This window comes from Cibotium barometz, chromosome 42 (genome assembly GCF_041138505.1).
Source record: "Cibotium barometz isolate CiBa-2024 chromosome 42, ASM4113850v1, whole genome shotgun sequence".
Lineage (NCBI taxonomy): Eukaryota > Viridiplantae > Streptophyta > Polypodiopsida > Cyatheales > Cibotiaceae > Cibotium > Cibotium barometz.
In genome coordinates this window covers 1,970,631-1,987,124 of record NC_141087.1, presented here as the reverse complement: position 1 = coordinate 1,987,124, position 16,494 = coordinate 1,970,631, and the positions used below count along the sequence as shown (strand labels likewise).

General features: G+C 41.9%; 2 protein-coding genes across 4 annotated transcripts in view; both read right to left on the bottom strand.

Moving 5' to 3' along the window:
* The window catches only part of LOC147614048 (DExH-box ATP-dependent RNA helicase DExH7, chloroplastic-like), a 113,874-nt gene extending 104,764 nt beyond the window's left edge, over nucleotides 1–9,110 (bottom strand). For 2 of the 3 annotated variants that reach the window (XR_015263052.1, XM_086780593.1), the window contains exon 1: nucleotides 8,670–9,110. Coding sequence is in view for 2 of the 3 variants with exons in the window: in XM_086780593.1 (XP_086636719.1) it covers nucleotides 8,670–8,996 (327 nt within the window). In the remaining variant the exon portion in view is untranslated. The remainder of the gene's footprint in view (nucleotides 1–8,669) is intronic. The other variant, XM_086780592.1, reaches the window with a different exon arrangement.
* A 301-nt stretch (nucleotides 9,111–9,411) lies between these two features.
* LOC147614047 (uncharacterized) lies at nucleotides 9,412–16,147 on the bottom strand. The gene is made up of 5 exons (XM_086780379.1): nucleotides 16,073–16,147; nucleotides 10,274–10,324; nucleotides 10,115–10,187; nucleotides 9,764–10,020; nucleotides 9,412–9,661 (listed from the first exon to the last, which is right to left on the bottom strand). Exons 2-5 carry the CDS (start codon nucleotides 10,320–10,322, stop codon nucleotides 9,519–9,521), a joined length of 522 nt encoding a protein of 173 aa, XP_086636505.1. The 5' UTR covers nucleotides 10,323–10,324; nucleotides 16,073–16,147; the 3' UTR covers nucleotides 9,412–9,518.
* Between the last annotated feature and the right edge of the window lie 347 nt (nucleotides 16,148–16,494).

Sequence of the window (16,494 nt, the reverse complement as noted above, 5' to 3'; positions counted from 1 at the left end):
TAATCAGTGCCGAAGGCATTCGACTTGATCCGGCTAAAGTGGCCGAGATTGTTAACTGGGAAGTACCTCAGACTGCTTATGACATTAGATCATTTGTGGGTATATGCCAGGCATATTCCACCCACATTGACAAGTTTTCTAATCTCTCGGCAGACCTCACCGATCTGCTAAAGGGAGTGAAAACAAGGAGGCAAAAGATACGAATGACTCCACGAGCGTTGGAGGCATTCCAAAACCTCAAGGTGGCTTTGTCAGAAGCGCCTTGCTTAGCCCTTGCCTCGTGGGACGAACCATTTCAGGTGATCACCGATGCGAGTAACATCGCAATTGGAGGTGTATTGCAACAGAATGGTCATCCAGTAGCTTACATGTCTCGTAAGTTACTGCCCGCCGAAAAGAATTACTCAGTCTATGATCGTGAACTCCTAGCAGTCATTCAGGCCTTGAAACATTGGAAACATTTCCTGTATGGCCGTGACTTCGAGGTTCGCACTGACCATCAGGCATTGCGCTGGATTCAGACGATGCCAAGTGCACAGTGGAGTGATCGACAACACCGCTGGAGTCGGATATTCCAGCAGTTTGGTGGCATGATTGAGTACCTTCCAGGAAAGGCCAATCCAGTGGCCGATGCTTTGAGCAGGAAGGGACAAGTATCTGCGATTCAGACCACTAGACTTGACCTTGTTGGTACAGGACTAGAAGACATGAAGCACACGTACGCGGATTCAGAGGAATTCGGTACTCAGTGGGAACAGGCATTGGATGCCACAGGACCATGCCATTTTCTGATACGCGATGGTTGGCTTTACTACAAAGGCCGACTGTGTGTCATGAAATCATTCCGGGCAGCTCTTCTCCATGATACCCATGACGCCATTACAGGTGGTCATAGGGGCATGAATTCGACTCTGGAGAAATTAGAACGGCAATACTATTGGCCAAAGATGAGGCGTGATGTGTTTACATATGTACAACGCTGTGACATTTGTCAAAAGGTGAAAGCTCCTCGTGGAAAGAAGATAGGGTTGTTACAGCCTTTGCCAATTCCTGAGGGTCCTTTCCAAGACATTTCGATGGACTTTGTCACAAATCTGCCTCCCAGTCCGAGTAAGCGTAATACACAGTGTTTGACTATTGTTGACAGGTTCAGCAAATTTGTTATGCTTATTCCTTGCAGGGCCAACGTGACCGCCGAGGATGTTGCCCAGCTATTCATTCGGCATTGGTACCCGATTGGTGGGATTCCTAGGACCATAGTGTCAGACCGAGATGCCAAGTTTACCAGTCATTTTTGGAGGGCATTGTTTGATAATTTTGGTACTAAGTTGAATTTTTCCAGTGCATTCCACCCACAGACAGATGGCCAGACAGAGATATACAACCAGTTGGCCTTTGATGTGCTGAAGTGTTATGTCCACGATCAGCAAGGTAAGTGGGAATCGTTTTTGCCTTTAGTTCAAGCTGTTTTGAATGACTCTTTTTCTTCAGCTATTGGCAGGACTCCATATGAGGCAGCGTTTGGAAGGCCTTTCCAGTCGTTGCTAACCAGGACTTCGTCTTCAGTACCGGAGGCGAACAGAGTGACGGAGTCTTACCAGGAGATCCTAGAGTCCGTTAAAGACAGATTGGCTAAAGCGCAAGAGGCCTACACTCGACAGGCCAATAAAGACCGAAGGGACATGAAGTTTTCGGAAGGAGATTGGGTGTATCTTCGGATAATGAAGCAAAGATTGAAGCAAGTGGGCAAGCGATGCCCAAAGTTGTCTTTCAGGAGCTTCGGACCATTTCCCATCCGGAAAAAGATTAATGAGGTGTCTATGCAGTTAAAGCTACCTCCGGGTTGGACTATGCACGATGTATTTCATGTCAGTTGGTTAAAGCCATATGCAGGTCCACCCCCTTCAGAGGTCAAAGACGAAGCGGAACCAGACATCATTGATGAAGCAGAAGTAATGGTTCCAGAACAGATCCTTCTGCACCGTTTCAAGCATGGCTCAGGCCAAGACTACGACAGTTGCTCACGAAGTTTCAGGACCGAGGAACTCATGAAGCGGTATGGCTCGACAAAGAATTTTTCGAAGACTATCTGGCATTATTGACGGATTATTTGGAGGCTATGCAGCTTCCGTCAAGTTAAGCAGAAGGGGATGTCACGTGCATCCCGCACTTGGATGCCACGTAGACATTTCTGTACAGTAGGTGCAGGACCTGGGATGGTGAACTGGTCCCATGTGAGCCCAGTCCGGGACGAGTCAGCCAGGGATCCATCTCAGTCGTCCGAGGTCAGGTGTGCAAAGTCCTGCACAAGAAGCAGTGCCAGTCCGCGCTGTGAGTCTCCCTCTGGAATGATGTCAGATGTTCTGTGTATCTGGTTTGCAACTGGATGCCAGGCCTCTGTAGGCATGTAGGTTTGCATGTAGAGAAGGGGCCAGCCCATAGGGCTACCCCAGTGAGAAGGTTTTGCACTTGCACTTGTAGTATGGGCATGGGGGAGGTGTAGAACCACCCCCAAGGGGCCAGGAGGGCCCAAGCCTTGCCCACCAGCCAAGGCAAGGGCTGGGAGGGCTGTCGGCCAGCTCTAGAGCTTCTGAACAGGCAGCCGACAGGGATTAAAGCACTATCCAGCAGGTCAGCCAGGTGTAGGGAGCAGTCCCACACCCATGCGCTGATTGGCCAGCAGTCAGGAGCTGTTCTAGAAGGCTGCGCAGGATGGCCAGCAGGCTGCCTAGTGTGAAAACAGCATTTATTAGAGTGTGAATACATTTTATTAATAAAACCTAGTCGTGAGGCTGTCCTGAAGCTGGCCGACTGGAGACAAGAGGTGGTATAAATACCCCAGCCAATAATCATTCATCTCATCTCATAATTCACCAAGAGCATCAAGCATTCAAGGGCCAGGACAGCCAAGGGTTTGCTAAAGCTAAGGGGTGAAGGACTGAAGGTCAAGGGCAGGTTTTCCAGCCAAGAAAAGGTCAAGTACTTTGTATTTGTTTCAGATTTACATCATTCTAATAAAGCAAATACACCATCCGTGGTGGGGGCCCTACAGAGGGTAATTGGGACCCAATACTGTGTCCTTCTCCATCGTCCCCTTTTCTCTCTATTTTTCTGCACATCGTCTTTCAGTTTGTGCGTTAATTCCGTCGCGAAAAGAGTGCTGTTTTCTGAGTTTTGAAGTACCGATCCTTCTTCGAAGCTTCCGCATATTACAATATTGTTGGCTCGGCATTTCTTCAGCTATGTGACGGCTGAATTTTATGGTTGCCTTGTGTTGGGCTATGTTATGGCATTTGTATATGGATAATCCGGCATCTCCTGTGGGGAGAGTAAGGCCCTCACAGCTTGTACATGATATTATTATCCTTGGGTAATAAAATACTCCAAGAGGGGGGGGGGAGGGGGAGGGGGTCGGCCCATTCCGGCCTCTATGCGGTGTCACATGTGCAAGCTCAATTTTCAGCATTTGTGGATATTTTGTCCAGCTTTTATGTTTTATGCAAAGTGATGATGGACATGTGTTAAGGTTGTGGCCATGTTTAAATGTTTTAATATGCATTGATGGTATCAACAAGTGTGTCAAAGGCCCTAGTCCCCCGGGCACCGCGAGTTACAGCGTCTAAACCTCGAATGAACTGCTTGAGTTTGTCTTCTTCCGATATACCCAACTGTTGGGCCATGGTAATGACCTTGTTAGAATAGGTCAAAAAAGGGGAGCCACCCTGAGTAAGTTTGTAAAACTCGTCCTCAAGATTGGTCATGGTGCTGAGGTGGAAGAAAACGAGCTTTGAGGTCAACCGCGAAGGTAGTCCAATCAAATTGGAATTGGCCTGCGATGGGGTCTGTGTGAAGTTGTGACCAATGCTACCACCAAGTAAAAGCTTCCCCAGTGAGTTAGGGTGCTGCCACATGGACTTTCTCTTGTGGGTTTGTAATTTTAACTAATGGAAAATGTGCTTCAAATTGATGAATAAATTGAGTAACAGCAGCATGATCACACTCACCATCATACTTACTAAAATTTGGAGAGGTTCGTATGACGGTGGTGGTAGGGGTGGTGGAGGACGAGGTATTCGGTGCCGTCTTGGGAAGGGATGCCAGAATCTGTGCCATCGTCTACTGATGTTGGATTTGCATAGCCTCCTAGTCGAGTCTTTGCTGAAACTCTTGGTCGACAGCTTCTCGACGACGCTAGTCTTCCTTCTATTTGCGTATGGCTTCTCCTTATCTCGTTGTTCCTTCGCACGTCTTGCTTCTTCACGTCTATCTTCGTCTTTTCTTCTTTGTTCCTCCATGTTGAAGAACATATGTGCCAGATTTGAGATGCCTTCTCTAGGCGTCTCTTTTTTTGTGGCAAGCTACATCTTCAGAGAATTTATTTGCTCCGTCATTTTTCTCATGAGCTCTTCTGTGCTTGGCGAAAGGGTACTTTCTCTTAGTATGTTGCGCTGAAAGCTTTAGTAACTTCTTGATGTGATTTCTGTCCCGACATGATGGATGCCTGGGTGTTTTTTTTGGACCGCAATATTACCATCCATCAGATGCTCTCACTTCTTTAGATAGCCGAGTTGGGTCACCAACCCGATGCTCTGATACCAATGTAACATGCAGCGGAATATACGTAGATGAAAGGACCTGTCACACAAAGTCTCACACCACCTTTTGTATCCTGAGTTTCACGAGTCTTTGGCAATTCACTTTATCACTTCAGACCTTAAGAGAGAGAGAGAAATGAAATGAAATGAAATGATATATTAACCTCCTCAAAAGGCCAAAATGACCTATGAGACCAAAAAGGTTACAACAATTGGTGGATCTGATACATTGTCTGTGTAAGAAAAGCTAAAACAACTAACTGAAACTGAAACAACAACTATGAGGAAAAGTAAGGTACTAGGTGCTCCCAATGGATAGCATCTAGGAAGGAAAACTCCAGCAACAAAGTATTGGGTCCCAATTACCCACTGAAGGGCCCCCTCCTCTTGCTAGGAGTATTTGTTTTATTTCTTTAAAGAGAATGAATGCGAGACTGACTTTGACATGAGAATGAACCCAAACGCAAGACCTTCGGAAGACCAAAAGATGGGCAGACTGCACACTCCTGTAGAAACACCAAAGATGAACAATCTCGATGCCAATGCACTCTTCCAAGGGACTGTAGGAGAACTACAAACTATGGTTGAGAAATGGGCTGATTGGAGGACTGTTCTAGGGCTGAATATGCATGCAAATGATGGCTGTATATGCAAGCTGAGAGTGTTGCGTTTCTGCAAGAGAGAAGCAGAGGGATGAAGCTACGTTTTCTGCAAGAGAGGAGCAGAGATGGGGATGCACTTCAGCCTGGAGACGATCGATTGATTGATTGCCTAATGAATGAGAGAAATGCCAGGTATATATATGCATCTAGGGGACTTGTCGGTTTGCTTTAAGCAAGTTGGCTGGCTCCTAAATGATACACGACCTAGAAAAAGGCTTTATGCTCTAATTATAATGCTTTTAATGCAGTCGACTAGTCCATAAGGCAACCGACTGGATCTAGAGGATGCAGAGGGGCTAAAGGCTATGCAATGCAATGGTGTATATGCTAAGCAATGGTCTATATGCATATGAAGTAAATGTTGTTCAATGCAGACCATGATCTAAATGCAAACCCTATGGATTCTACTCACTGCTACATGCATGAATGATTCTCTTCAACTGGGTTAAGGGACTTGACTGATTGACTGATCTTTTATGGCTAAGGAAAGACCTACGTAGCTCGTACCTGACATATCCCAGACTGGGACTTACAATGGTACCACAGCATACGACAAAATCATATCCTAAAAGGATTCCTACTAATATACAAGATGCATTGATGATGAGCCAGCTTGTCACCATGCACTATAGTGCAGAGTGCATGTGACATTCCCTCCTGCTTAGCTTGGAGGCAAGTTCATGGCTTCCAAGTAGTTCGCCAACAACTGAGGGTACTCCTTAAAGAACTCCTCATCTAGCCAAACTGCTTCATGGATACCTTGATCTCGGAACTTCGTGTAAAACTGACAAAATCTTCGACCAAAACCGTGTTTTCAACGATGAAGAAAGATCTACTCAGGCTCGATAGCTTCTGCTTCATCAACCACGTCTAGCTGCTGCTCATCTGAAAGATCAAAAACTTACAGACCAACATATGGTTTTAGCTAAGAAACATGGAAAACATCATGCATTGTCCAACTATTAGATGACTTTAACTTCATGGAGATATCATTTAGCTTCAGAACTATAGGAAAAGGTCCAAAACTACGAAAAGAAAGCTTGGGACAATGTTTGTCCACTTGTTGCAATCTCTGTTTCATGATACGCAAATAGACCTAATCCCGTTCCTTGAAGTGGACATCTCGTCTAGACTTATTTACCTTTCTGTTGTGTAAGCTTCCTGAGCTTTGGTCAAGCAGTCTTTAACTGACTCAATGATTTCGGAGAATGATTCTATCGTCTTGTTAGCCTCTACAAATGGAGACACCATTCTCATCGAAAGAGAAGAGAAACGGTGACTAAAAATTATCTCATACAAAGTACATCCGACACTGGATGAATGAGTATCATTTAAGATGGCTTAGACCAATGGAAGATAATGTTCCCAATTGGACTGCTCGTCATGGTAGTATGACTTGAGAACATTGAAGGGGAACTCATAGATTTATCTATGGATGGAATGCGCTACACAACTGCAGCTTAGACCAATGGAAGATAATGTTCCCAATTGGACTGCTGGTCATGGTAGTATGACTTGAGAACATTAAAGGGGAACTCATAGATTTATCTATGGATGGAATGCGCTACACAACTGCAACTTGGTACCAAAGTTCTCGAATAATTCCCGCCAAAAATGCAAAGTGAACTTGGAATCCCTGTTTGATGTGATGGTGCTAGGCAAACCACAAATGGGATACCAATGTTTGAGAAAAAGGCAAGCTATGTCCTCGATTGTATAGGGACAAGGTATGAAGGGAAACGAGACAGGATGGAACCGATGCATAGATCTTCATCGGAGTTGAAGTGGATTAGAGACCGAGCAAGGTTTTCGGTGAAAAAGTTGCCAAGAAAGGAGGGATACCAGGGAGACTCCAAGAATAGACAATGGTATGATGACAATCATCCAAAAACAAAAGTTGGAATCCCATCATCAAGTTTAGCAGAGAGGAATGTCATGTGCAAGACATGTGCATGCTCATTCTAGGAGCTGATCTCTGATAGGCAACAGAAAAAGACAGGTTGTGGGCATGAACCAAGCGTTTTGGTGTGTAGGAGAACCCCATATGGAAACAAGAGCCTGTCGGCTGGCTGTAGTTACAGGGCCAGCCAACATGATATTCACGTCGAGTTCAAGCTGATGCTGGCCAACAGCAACAAGTCGGCCAAGTGTCATGCACCAGGAAGCGCTATAAAAGGGGACTATGCTCATCGTTTTGAGGCATTCAGTCCTCCAAGGGGCTGAGTCACTAGAATAGGCTTAGATTAGGGTTTCTACCTTTTCTTGAGGTAGCCTATGGCTACAAGATTTGTATTTCCTTTTTGTACATTATGAATATACTGAAACTATTGCTCTCTCTTCTCTCCGTCTCGCTTGCTTGCATTTTGCATCAAGTTGGCGTTTAGGGCTAAAAAAAGGCTCCCAAAGCTTCCGCATGTGACAAAACCGATGTTTCAAACTAGCCTTTGTCTCCCAATTTGGGTCCTCCTGTGCTCTATCTTTCCACTTAATTATATATTCAAGAATCACCTTATTTCTGAGACGCCTCTCCTTGAAGTCAATAATGCGCTCTGGCTCATGTGAAACAAAGGTTAAATTCTCAACTTCTATAAGTTCTTGAGGAGTAACAAGATTATCCTCGGCCCTCAGTTTCTCCTTGAGTCTACTCACATGGAAAACCAAGTGAACTCACACATTAGGAGGCAATTCTAGCTTGTAGGCCACTTGACTAATCTTTTTCAAAATCCAGTAAGATCCACTATACCTAGGGGTAATTTCCCAACCTTCCCCTTCCATAATGTCTTAGAACTCTTGAATACCCTCAAATATACTAGCGTTCCCTAAGATAATGCCATCGGTGAACTTACGATAGATTTCCATGCACTAACTAGCATCTCCTACATATCCGCTAAGAAATCTCTAGCCGCATCAACCTTAATACCCTTTAGTCCCATAGTTACCAAAGATCTAGGTTGATATACGTACATCAATGTAAACGGACTATAACTTGTAGCCAAATGCTTAGCACTCTTGTAGGTAAACTAGACCATAGGATGTACCTATCCCAATCAGATGGTCGTCTAGTTTGTACAAATTGACAAAGAGCACAGAAACAATATATGCGGCACACAGGGCGGGGGTAATGCTAAGACATTGATCTCGGATGCCAAAAAAATATGTCAACAAGTGTATCAGCATAAAAAGCTTTTTTTGGGGTGGGGGAGAAGGGTTTTTGGTGGGGGGGGGGGGAGAGAGAGAGAGAGAGAGAGAGAGAGAGACGCCGAGTTCTGTCCAATCCAAGAACCAATCCCCGAGAACCCAAAACAACATCAATCCCGAGATGCCCTAGAGAACCGACGGCTGGATAGTAAGACATGACAATGAGGTGATCGCATCACATGTAAAGAGGGAGCCCAGGGATTGAAGAAAATACCGGGGGCAATGTTGAGAGGCCAAGCTCTATCTGGGAGGTTGAGAAGCCTTCGGAGGCCAGCTTATCGTAAATGTTGCGCAGTCGCTTGGCTGCTTGCTTTTTCTGCAGGTCGGAGAGAGCTTCCTGATGATGGTGGCCGGCGGTATGGGGGGGACCTGTTTTGCTGCCGCTGCTGTTGGTGTTGTTCTGAAGAAGGCGACGCAGGCGATGCTCGTTCTCGGCGGAAAGCTGCACCTGCGCCTTGGAACCGCGACTGCTGCTGCTTGAAGACCCCTTCCTGTTGCTCGCATCGCCTGCTGAACCGCCCTTCTTCTTCTTAGGACCCATCTCTTTCTCTCTTTCTTTCGCTGGCTGGCTGGCTGGCAAATATATGTTGGCCTTTTTTTAATGCGAAAGAGAACACGAATAGAATCTAGAGCTGTTGGGTCCATTGGGAGGATGCCATCAAGTTGCGTGACCGGGGTACTTTTGGATGCCATCAAGTTGCGTGACTGGGGTACTATGTTGTGAGCCGATGAATATACTACACCTTCCCGCAAAGAATCCACATCTTGGGCACCCTTTAATCACCCTACTATCGCTTTAACCTTACAAGTATTGGACCCGCGCGTTGCTGCGGCCGACAGGTAGAGTTCTAGAAAAAATAAACTCAGTTTCTCCAATTTAGGTCATGTTTTAAGTAAACACAATACATTATTTCAAGTGACTTTATATATATATATCTTAAAATAACATCCATGTCTCGTAGATTTATGGCGAAAACAAAAATATCATAGTAATGTAGCATACGAAGATGCAAAAAAGGACCAATATTACATATTCTCAAAATGCACCACAAAATACGTATTCTCAGTCAGTAATGTCAGAATCAACAAATTGAATTCTTCTCTTGTGAGAAGGATCATTCAATTGTCTCCTCATCACAATACGCTCTCTATTGTAAAGCGGTGATCCATCCCGCACATGCTCTACTATCGATGAATGCAAAGGACCTGCACAAACGAAACAATGATAAATCAAATCTGCACATAACGACACATCGATAAATAAAATCTCAAAAAAATCTTATAATAGAAAAACATAATCAAAATTACCTCGTACAATAGAACATCGAGTGGATGGTACATGAGGAGCTCTAGTATAAAACGCATAACGAATACCAATGGCCATGATGGATGTAAGAAACACCCACTCATCGGGTACTGAATACCCCTCAAATGATGCAAAGCATCTGTCCATCTCTCTCCAAAACAAATAGACACCCCACTCCTCATCAGGAACACCAATCCCGTACATCTCGATGCCTTCGTCGACAACTCTTACCATAAACGTATCAATGTCATGTAATATCCTAAAATCAAAGCATAACAAATAGGTTATACAATTATTTATATATAGGTTCAAAAAATATTCATACAATGCCTAACAATTACACTTATACTTACCCATCCCTATAAGCATCAATCATAATCCCTGCTACGTGACCTGCAGTAATAGGAGCTGACCATAGCGGTGGCTCTGTATACAGATAGACATTAGTATAGAATGTCATGTTCCATACTTTGTAATCAAGAAAAGTTAAGCAAATATAGAGAAAAACTCACGTTCTATCCTCGACAAAGGCATGTCCAATGTAAAGGTAATCTCAGACATGTCTGTAAACAACAAAAATAGGTACTTTTACCATGGACAAATATGTATAAAAAAAGAAATCACAACAAAATTAATCAAATTGCAGAACTTAAATAAGAAACCTGACTTGTCACTCTGAAGTCATCAAGATCTCCTTATAAACAATATTGTTTGTTGTAGGTGTATAACTTTGAAGATCATCAAATGAACACTCCACATTAGCGTTATCCTCAAGTAACACCTTCACAGCATGAGGAGACCGTGCTCGTGACAACGCGACATACAGTTGTCCATGAGTAAACACTGGAGTCACCAAATATAACCCCAAGACATTTAGGGTTTGGCCTTGTGATTTGTTTATTGACATGCCAAATGCCAGCCGGACGGGAAACTGTCTCCTCCTCATGGTGAATGGTAGTTGGGCCTCGCTGCATATAAAGGTAATCCGTGGAAGAAATACTCTTTCACCAACTTTAGTACCAGTGATGATTTCAGTCTCCAAGACTTTAGAGTGAAAGGCCTTACATATCATCCGTGTACCATTACAGAGTCCACGTCTTGGATCCAAGTTACGAAGCAAAATAACAGGAGCTTCTAACTTTAAAACCAAGCAGTGAGGTGGATATCCGCCCCGAAGGTCGATTGTGTTCAAAAATTCTGTGGAATACAGGAATGAATTTTCATCATTTTCAAGAATTGAATCTGCACTGAAATATTGCTTAGGCTCACCAGGCATTGCATCCAAAGCTGTCTTATTCACAATATCCACTTGACTGTTTATCGGAGCAAGAATAGCACGCTCACTAAAGTATGAAGCATATGTCGTAGTGATAGCCAATTCAGAGTATACCCAATGTACCAAGTCTTTAAGACTCGATCTTTGCAAGACCATATTACTTGGTAGTGTCACCATCGTATTATCATCGCTACAATCCACTCCATTCCCAATATTCATGACCCACTGTTTAAACTCATTGCATCCATTAGTATTGCTTGATTGAATACGCATATTTCCAGCTAACTTTAGAACTTTGATAGAGTTCCATAGAAAGGAACGACACAATGCTGCATTAACAATATCCTCACGTCTTCCCTTCATAATAACAGGCAAGATTTGTCTAAAATCTCCTCCCATTAATACAACCTTTCCACCAAATGGCTTATCTGAGAATAATACATCTTGTAAGCTCCTATCCAATGCTTCAAAAGCATAACGATGAATCATTGGAGCCTCATCCCAAATAATGAGCTTACAAACTCTCAAAACCTCAGCAAGTTGTCCATGTACAGGGATTTTGCAAGTTGAAGAATTGTTTAGCTCCAAAGGTATCTTGAATCTAGAATGTGCAGTACGTCCATTCGCCAAGAGTAGAGAAGCAATACCTGACGATGCAGTGGCCAAAGCAACATACCCTTGTCCACGTACTCGCGCAAGCAAGCAATTATACAAATAGGTCTTGCCCGATCCCCCCGGACCATCCAGGAAAAAAATGTCACCTGCATCTGTCGCAATTGCATGCATTACAGCATCGAAAGCAACACGCTGGCTATCTGTTAATGTTGACTCCATAGCACTTGACAGGTTATATTGTTCCACAGTATCAAAAGATCTCTCTTCCAAAAGCAATGTATTTTCACCCAAGACTTCCAAATCAGTTCTGTTTAGTTCAGGCATTCCTTCAAAATCTGCCAATGTCCGTCTCTGAGCACGAAGAATTTCTTCCAAATGTAGTAGTGCATGAGTTTCAGCTAATTGTTCAATACCAATAAACTGACCCCTGCTTCTTGATAACTGGTATAGAAAATCTTCTATCATTTCTTCTCGAAATCTCTTCCACAATATTCCTGGACAGGAAGGCTCACAAAATAGCAATATAGTACCAAAAAGACATCTCAATTGCAAGGCATTTTGCATAGATGATGCTTCCTCCATACATGCAACCCATTCAGAATCATCTTCCAGTATCCCTCTGGCAATGCAAGCTGCCTTGAAAGAAGGATAGATGTGACCATTGAGCGAACGCAAATCTTCAAATGACTTAGATCCTTTACATATTGTAAGAAGTAGGCGAACATAGTATGCCTCACCTGCCAAAGGAGCTACAAAGTACATGCGCCCTATAGTGTTTCCAATCTTTCTTTTGGTCCATTTCTTCAACCTAGAGTTCCAAACCCATTGTTGAGGGAAATCACTATACAATGTATTGTTTGCTTCAGGATGTTGTTGATTACAGGTAAACCATTCAGTCATAGTAGTCTTGCCTACATTTTCCCTCTGAAAAACATCTGCAATATTATCATCATCTCTGAAGATAACATTATGACCCCCATCTAAGTGTACCTGCAACCGTTGCACATCAGGCTTCTCATTGTGTAAATCATACTCAAAGAGTCTCCAACATGCCTCTGATGCAGAGACGTAACGTGCATCCAAATACCTCTGAATCTCATCGACTACGCAAGCAGCATTAACATCCCCACCTTGTACAGTGCTAAATCTTATTGTTGCTCTGTCATGCCCCTTGTATATGTACTTGTAAAGATATTTCACTGCTGCTATTGTTGAGCATATTTCCACATTTACATGAGCATTATATGTGACTGAAAGATAAGGGTTATATGGCACAACCCATCTATTATCAACATTACACTTTTTCAATGCCACAGTTCTTCCATCATTTCGACGCATATACATGGGGTAACCACTCTCATCCACAGTAGTCTCTTGTGCAAAAGCTCGTGGATAGTTCCTTGTGCATTTCCCTTTATCCATACAAATTGCACTTGGATTGAATGGCCCACAGGGCCCATGGATATTGCAATGCAACACGACATCATGCAGAGCAGGAAACATTTGCTTGTCAGGCAATTCGGCACATACTAATCTATCATAGTCTTGGACAGTCTTAGGTTTATAGGCACTATCCAAGATCAATAACGTGTGTGAATGAGGCAATCCTCTTTTTTGGAACTCAATGACACTCACATATCCAATCACCTTACCAAAGAGGTCCTTCTTCACGATATTTTTCATCATATCTGAATGTTTTTGGTGAAATACTCTAGTAGTCAAATCAGGCCGGTCACATGCACTTTGCCCCGGGAGTAAAGCATCTAATACCTCTGGCCACTTTGGGTTACAGGTGAAAGTAATGAATAAATCGGGCTTGCCCTTTGAACGAACAATTGCCATGGCATCCTGATAAAGTTGATACATTTGTCGTGGCCCACCAGTAAAACTGGAAGGTAACACTATTCTACTTCCCACTGTCCTTCCTGCAATACCACTTCCACTTCCTTCCACATGAAGCATGTCTGCTAAACCACTATAAACCTCTGAACGCAAACTTTTTTGATTATGGCGTAGCCAAGATAATCGTGACTCTTCAACACTGCAATAGGCATCAACCATAAACTGTTGCAACAACCTTCCACCACGTAGCAAGCATGCATTTGTATCTGGGCGAATTTGCAATCGATAAGCATAGTATTGTCGTTGAGTCACACAATGACCATTTCTCAATGCACTCACTTGTGCATCAGCATAAGGGATTCTCAAGTGCCATCCATCCTCCCCTCTTGGAAATAACATGACGTACAAAAGAGGCATATAGCACCTATGCAAATTAGAGATGTGTTTGCATGTGCCTTCTCGAGTATGCAATAAAATATCACGACGACCAACATTATGATCATCACCTTGACCAATCATGATACCAGCAATCTCGGAAGCTGTTGGCATTGAGTACTGCCTAGATGTGGATTTCGTCTCACATATAGTCATTTTCAAATCCAAACTTGGATTGTCACTCAACATTCTTCCCACATACTTAAAAGCTTGTGCAAATGGATTAGAAGTGTGCATCATCGATTGAAGTGCTTCTAGGGTTGTGGATTCCAATCCATTCATGACACCTAGTCGATTTTGTAATTCGTGCTCAGTATCAAACACATACAACTGTGCAAACTGTGGCTTAGGATTGTACATATTATTGGGGACCAAGGACCCAATCCGATGATAAACAGTCCCATGCACCTTGAAAGTATAGACACTACTATTGTGAAAGAGAGAGTCATCTATTTGTGCACCCAATGATGAAAAAGCCAACACACTATTATAAGCCCTGATGTTTTCTCGAAATTTTTTACTTGTAGTGTCACTACCAATCAAAAGAGACCTTAATGGCTCAGGTGGTTCAGCAAGTGAAGGAACAGACACACGCCCATGTTTACAACAATATTTGCCAAGAACCTGTCCACAACTCATCTTCTTTTCACTTGCCCATAACTGTGCTCCACAAAACCGACACTCATGTGTCATCCCTCCTAATGAGTGACTTAAAGTGCACGAATATACCAAAGGCCAAGTAGCTGCATGTGTACCTTGTACGGGCGGGAGTTCATGGAGGATAGACAAAATCCCTCCCTTTCTTTTTTCAAATACATAAGAGCTAATTTCTTCGATACTCTCCCTTCTTATTGTATTAGCAAATGGTACTTCTCTCTCTTCATGGGAAAAAAAGGAAGACATTGTAATTGCATTACCCTCATTTACTCTTCTAGCTGCATTATAAGAGGTCCTATTTCTAGCGATGAAGCGACGGTACCTTCTTGTAAGTCTCAAACTTTGAACCAGTGATATCCCTGAATAAACTCCACTTGCCATTTCCCTTGTTATTTCTTTCAAAAGAGTCCTATTCCTAGCAATTTCACGGCGAACACTTCTAGCACTCTTGTTAGATATCCTTTTATCTCCACCCAAGGCAATTTGAGACCTCTTAGTGCTAGATTGAGGTAAACACATCAAAGTTTCTTTTGCTACTTGTCTTTGTGCACAAAAGGTATCGTTTTCTGCAAGAATCCTATGAGTCTCTTGCATCAATACATCACCGGTATTACAGGTAACATTATGCATCCTTGCATCACAACAATGAGGTTCACTATCCCTTGACTCCTGTGCACATTTTATTTTTTCATTTCTTCTTCTTTTCCTTGGAGCATTCAAGGAAATGGTCTGAAGAGGACACCTCAAACTACGTGTCTCTACCATTCTTGCTATAAACCTAATTCCATCATAAAATAGTAAAGTCATTTTCTTTATTATAAAATAGTAAACATTGAATAAAAATAACAATATTTTTTCTATGATATTTGTGTATACACATAATATACAAATCCCTCATGAGATTTTCTCCAATCTTCACATACATACTAAAAGATTATAAAGCTCTCTCTCTCTCTCTCTCTCTCTCTCTCTCTCTCTCTCTCTCTCTTGGGATGTATATATATATATATATGTATATATATATATATGTATATATATATATATGTATATATATATATACATGTATATATATATCTATACATATATATTTACATGTATATATACATCTATATATACATGTATATATATATATATGTATATACATGAATATATACATGTATATACATGAATATATATATATATATATATATATATATATATATATGTACATGTATATATATATATATACATATATATATATATATATATATATATATATATATATATCCATCCCTTTGACTCAAGCTAGATTGTGCTTATATGCAGGTAAGTAAATGTCATAAACTTATTTGATCTTTGCCAAGTTTCATCTTTTCTCATGAGCATTAAAATCCTTATGCTCTTATCAAACTATATCGAACTATTCGTATTTAAAAATCATAAATTCTAAAAATAAACATACAATTAAGAAGAAAAACAAAAATAAAGCAAAGTTTTGGTAGCTTACCTCAAAAGACTAAGGAAGACCCAAACTATATGACAAATCAACAATATGGCAGCCCTATGAAAAGCTAATGTACCTACATTGATCCACAAAGTAGAATAGATGAGAGCTCTTTCCATCCCCTTAACTTCATTTCACATTTTTCCTTAAAACTTACATATATAAAAATAACAGACAAAATCTATTATCCTAAAACATTACACTAAGGAAGACCCAAACTATATGACAAATCAACAATATGGCAGCCCTATGAAAAGCTAATGTACCTACATTGATCCACAAAGTAGAATATATACATCTATATATGCATGTGTATATACATGTATATATATGTATATATATATATGTATATATATATATGTATATATATATATATATATGTATATATATATATATATATATATATATACATGTATATATATATC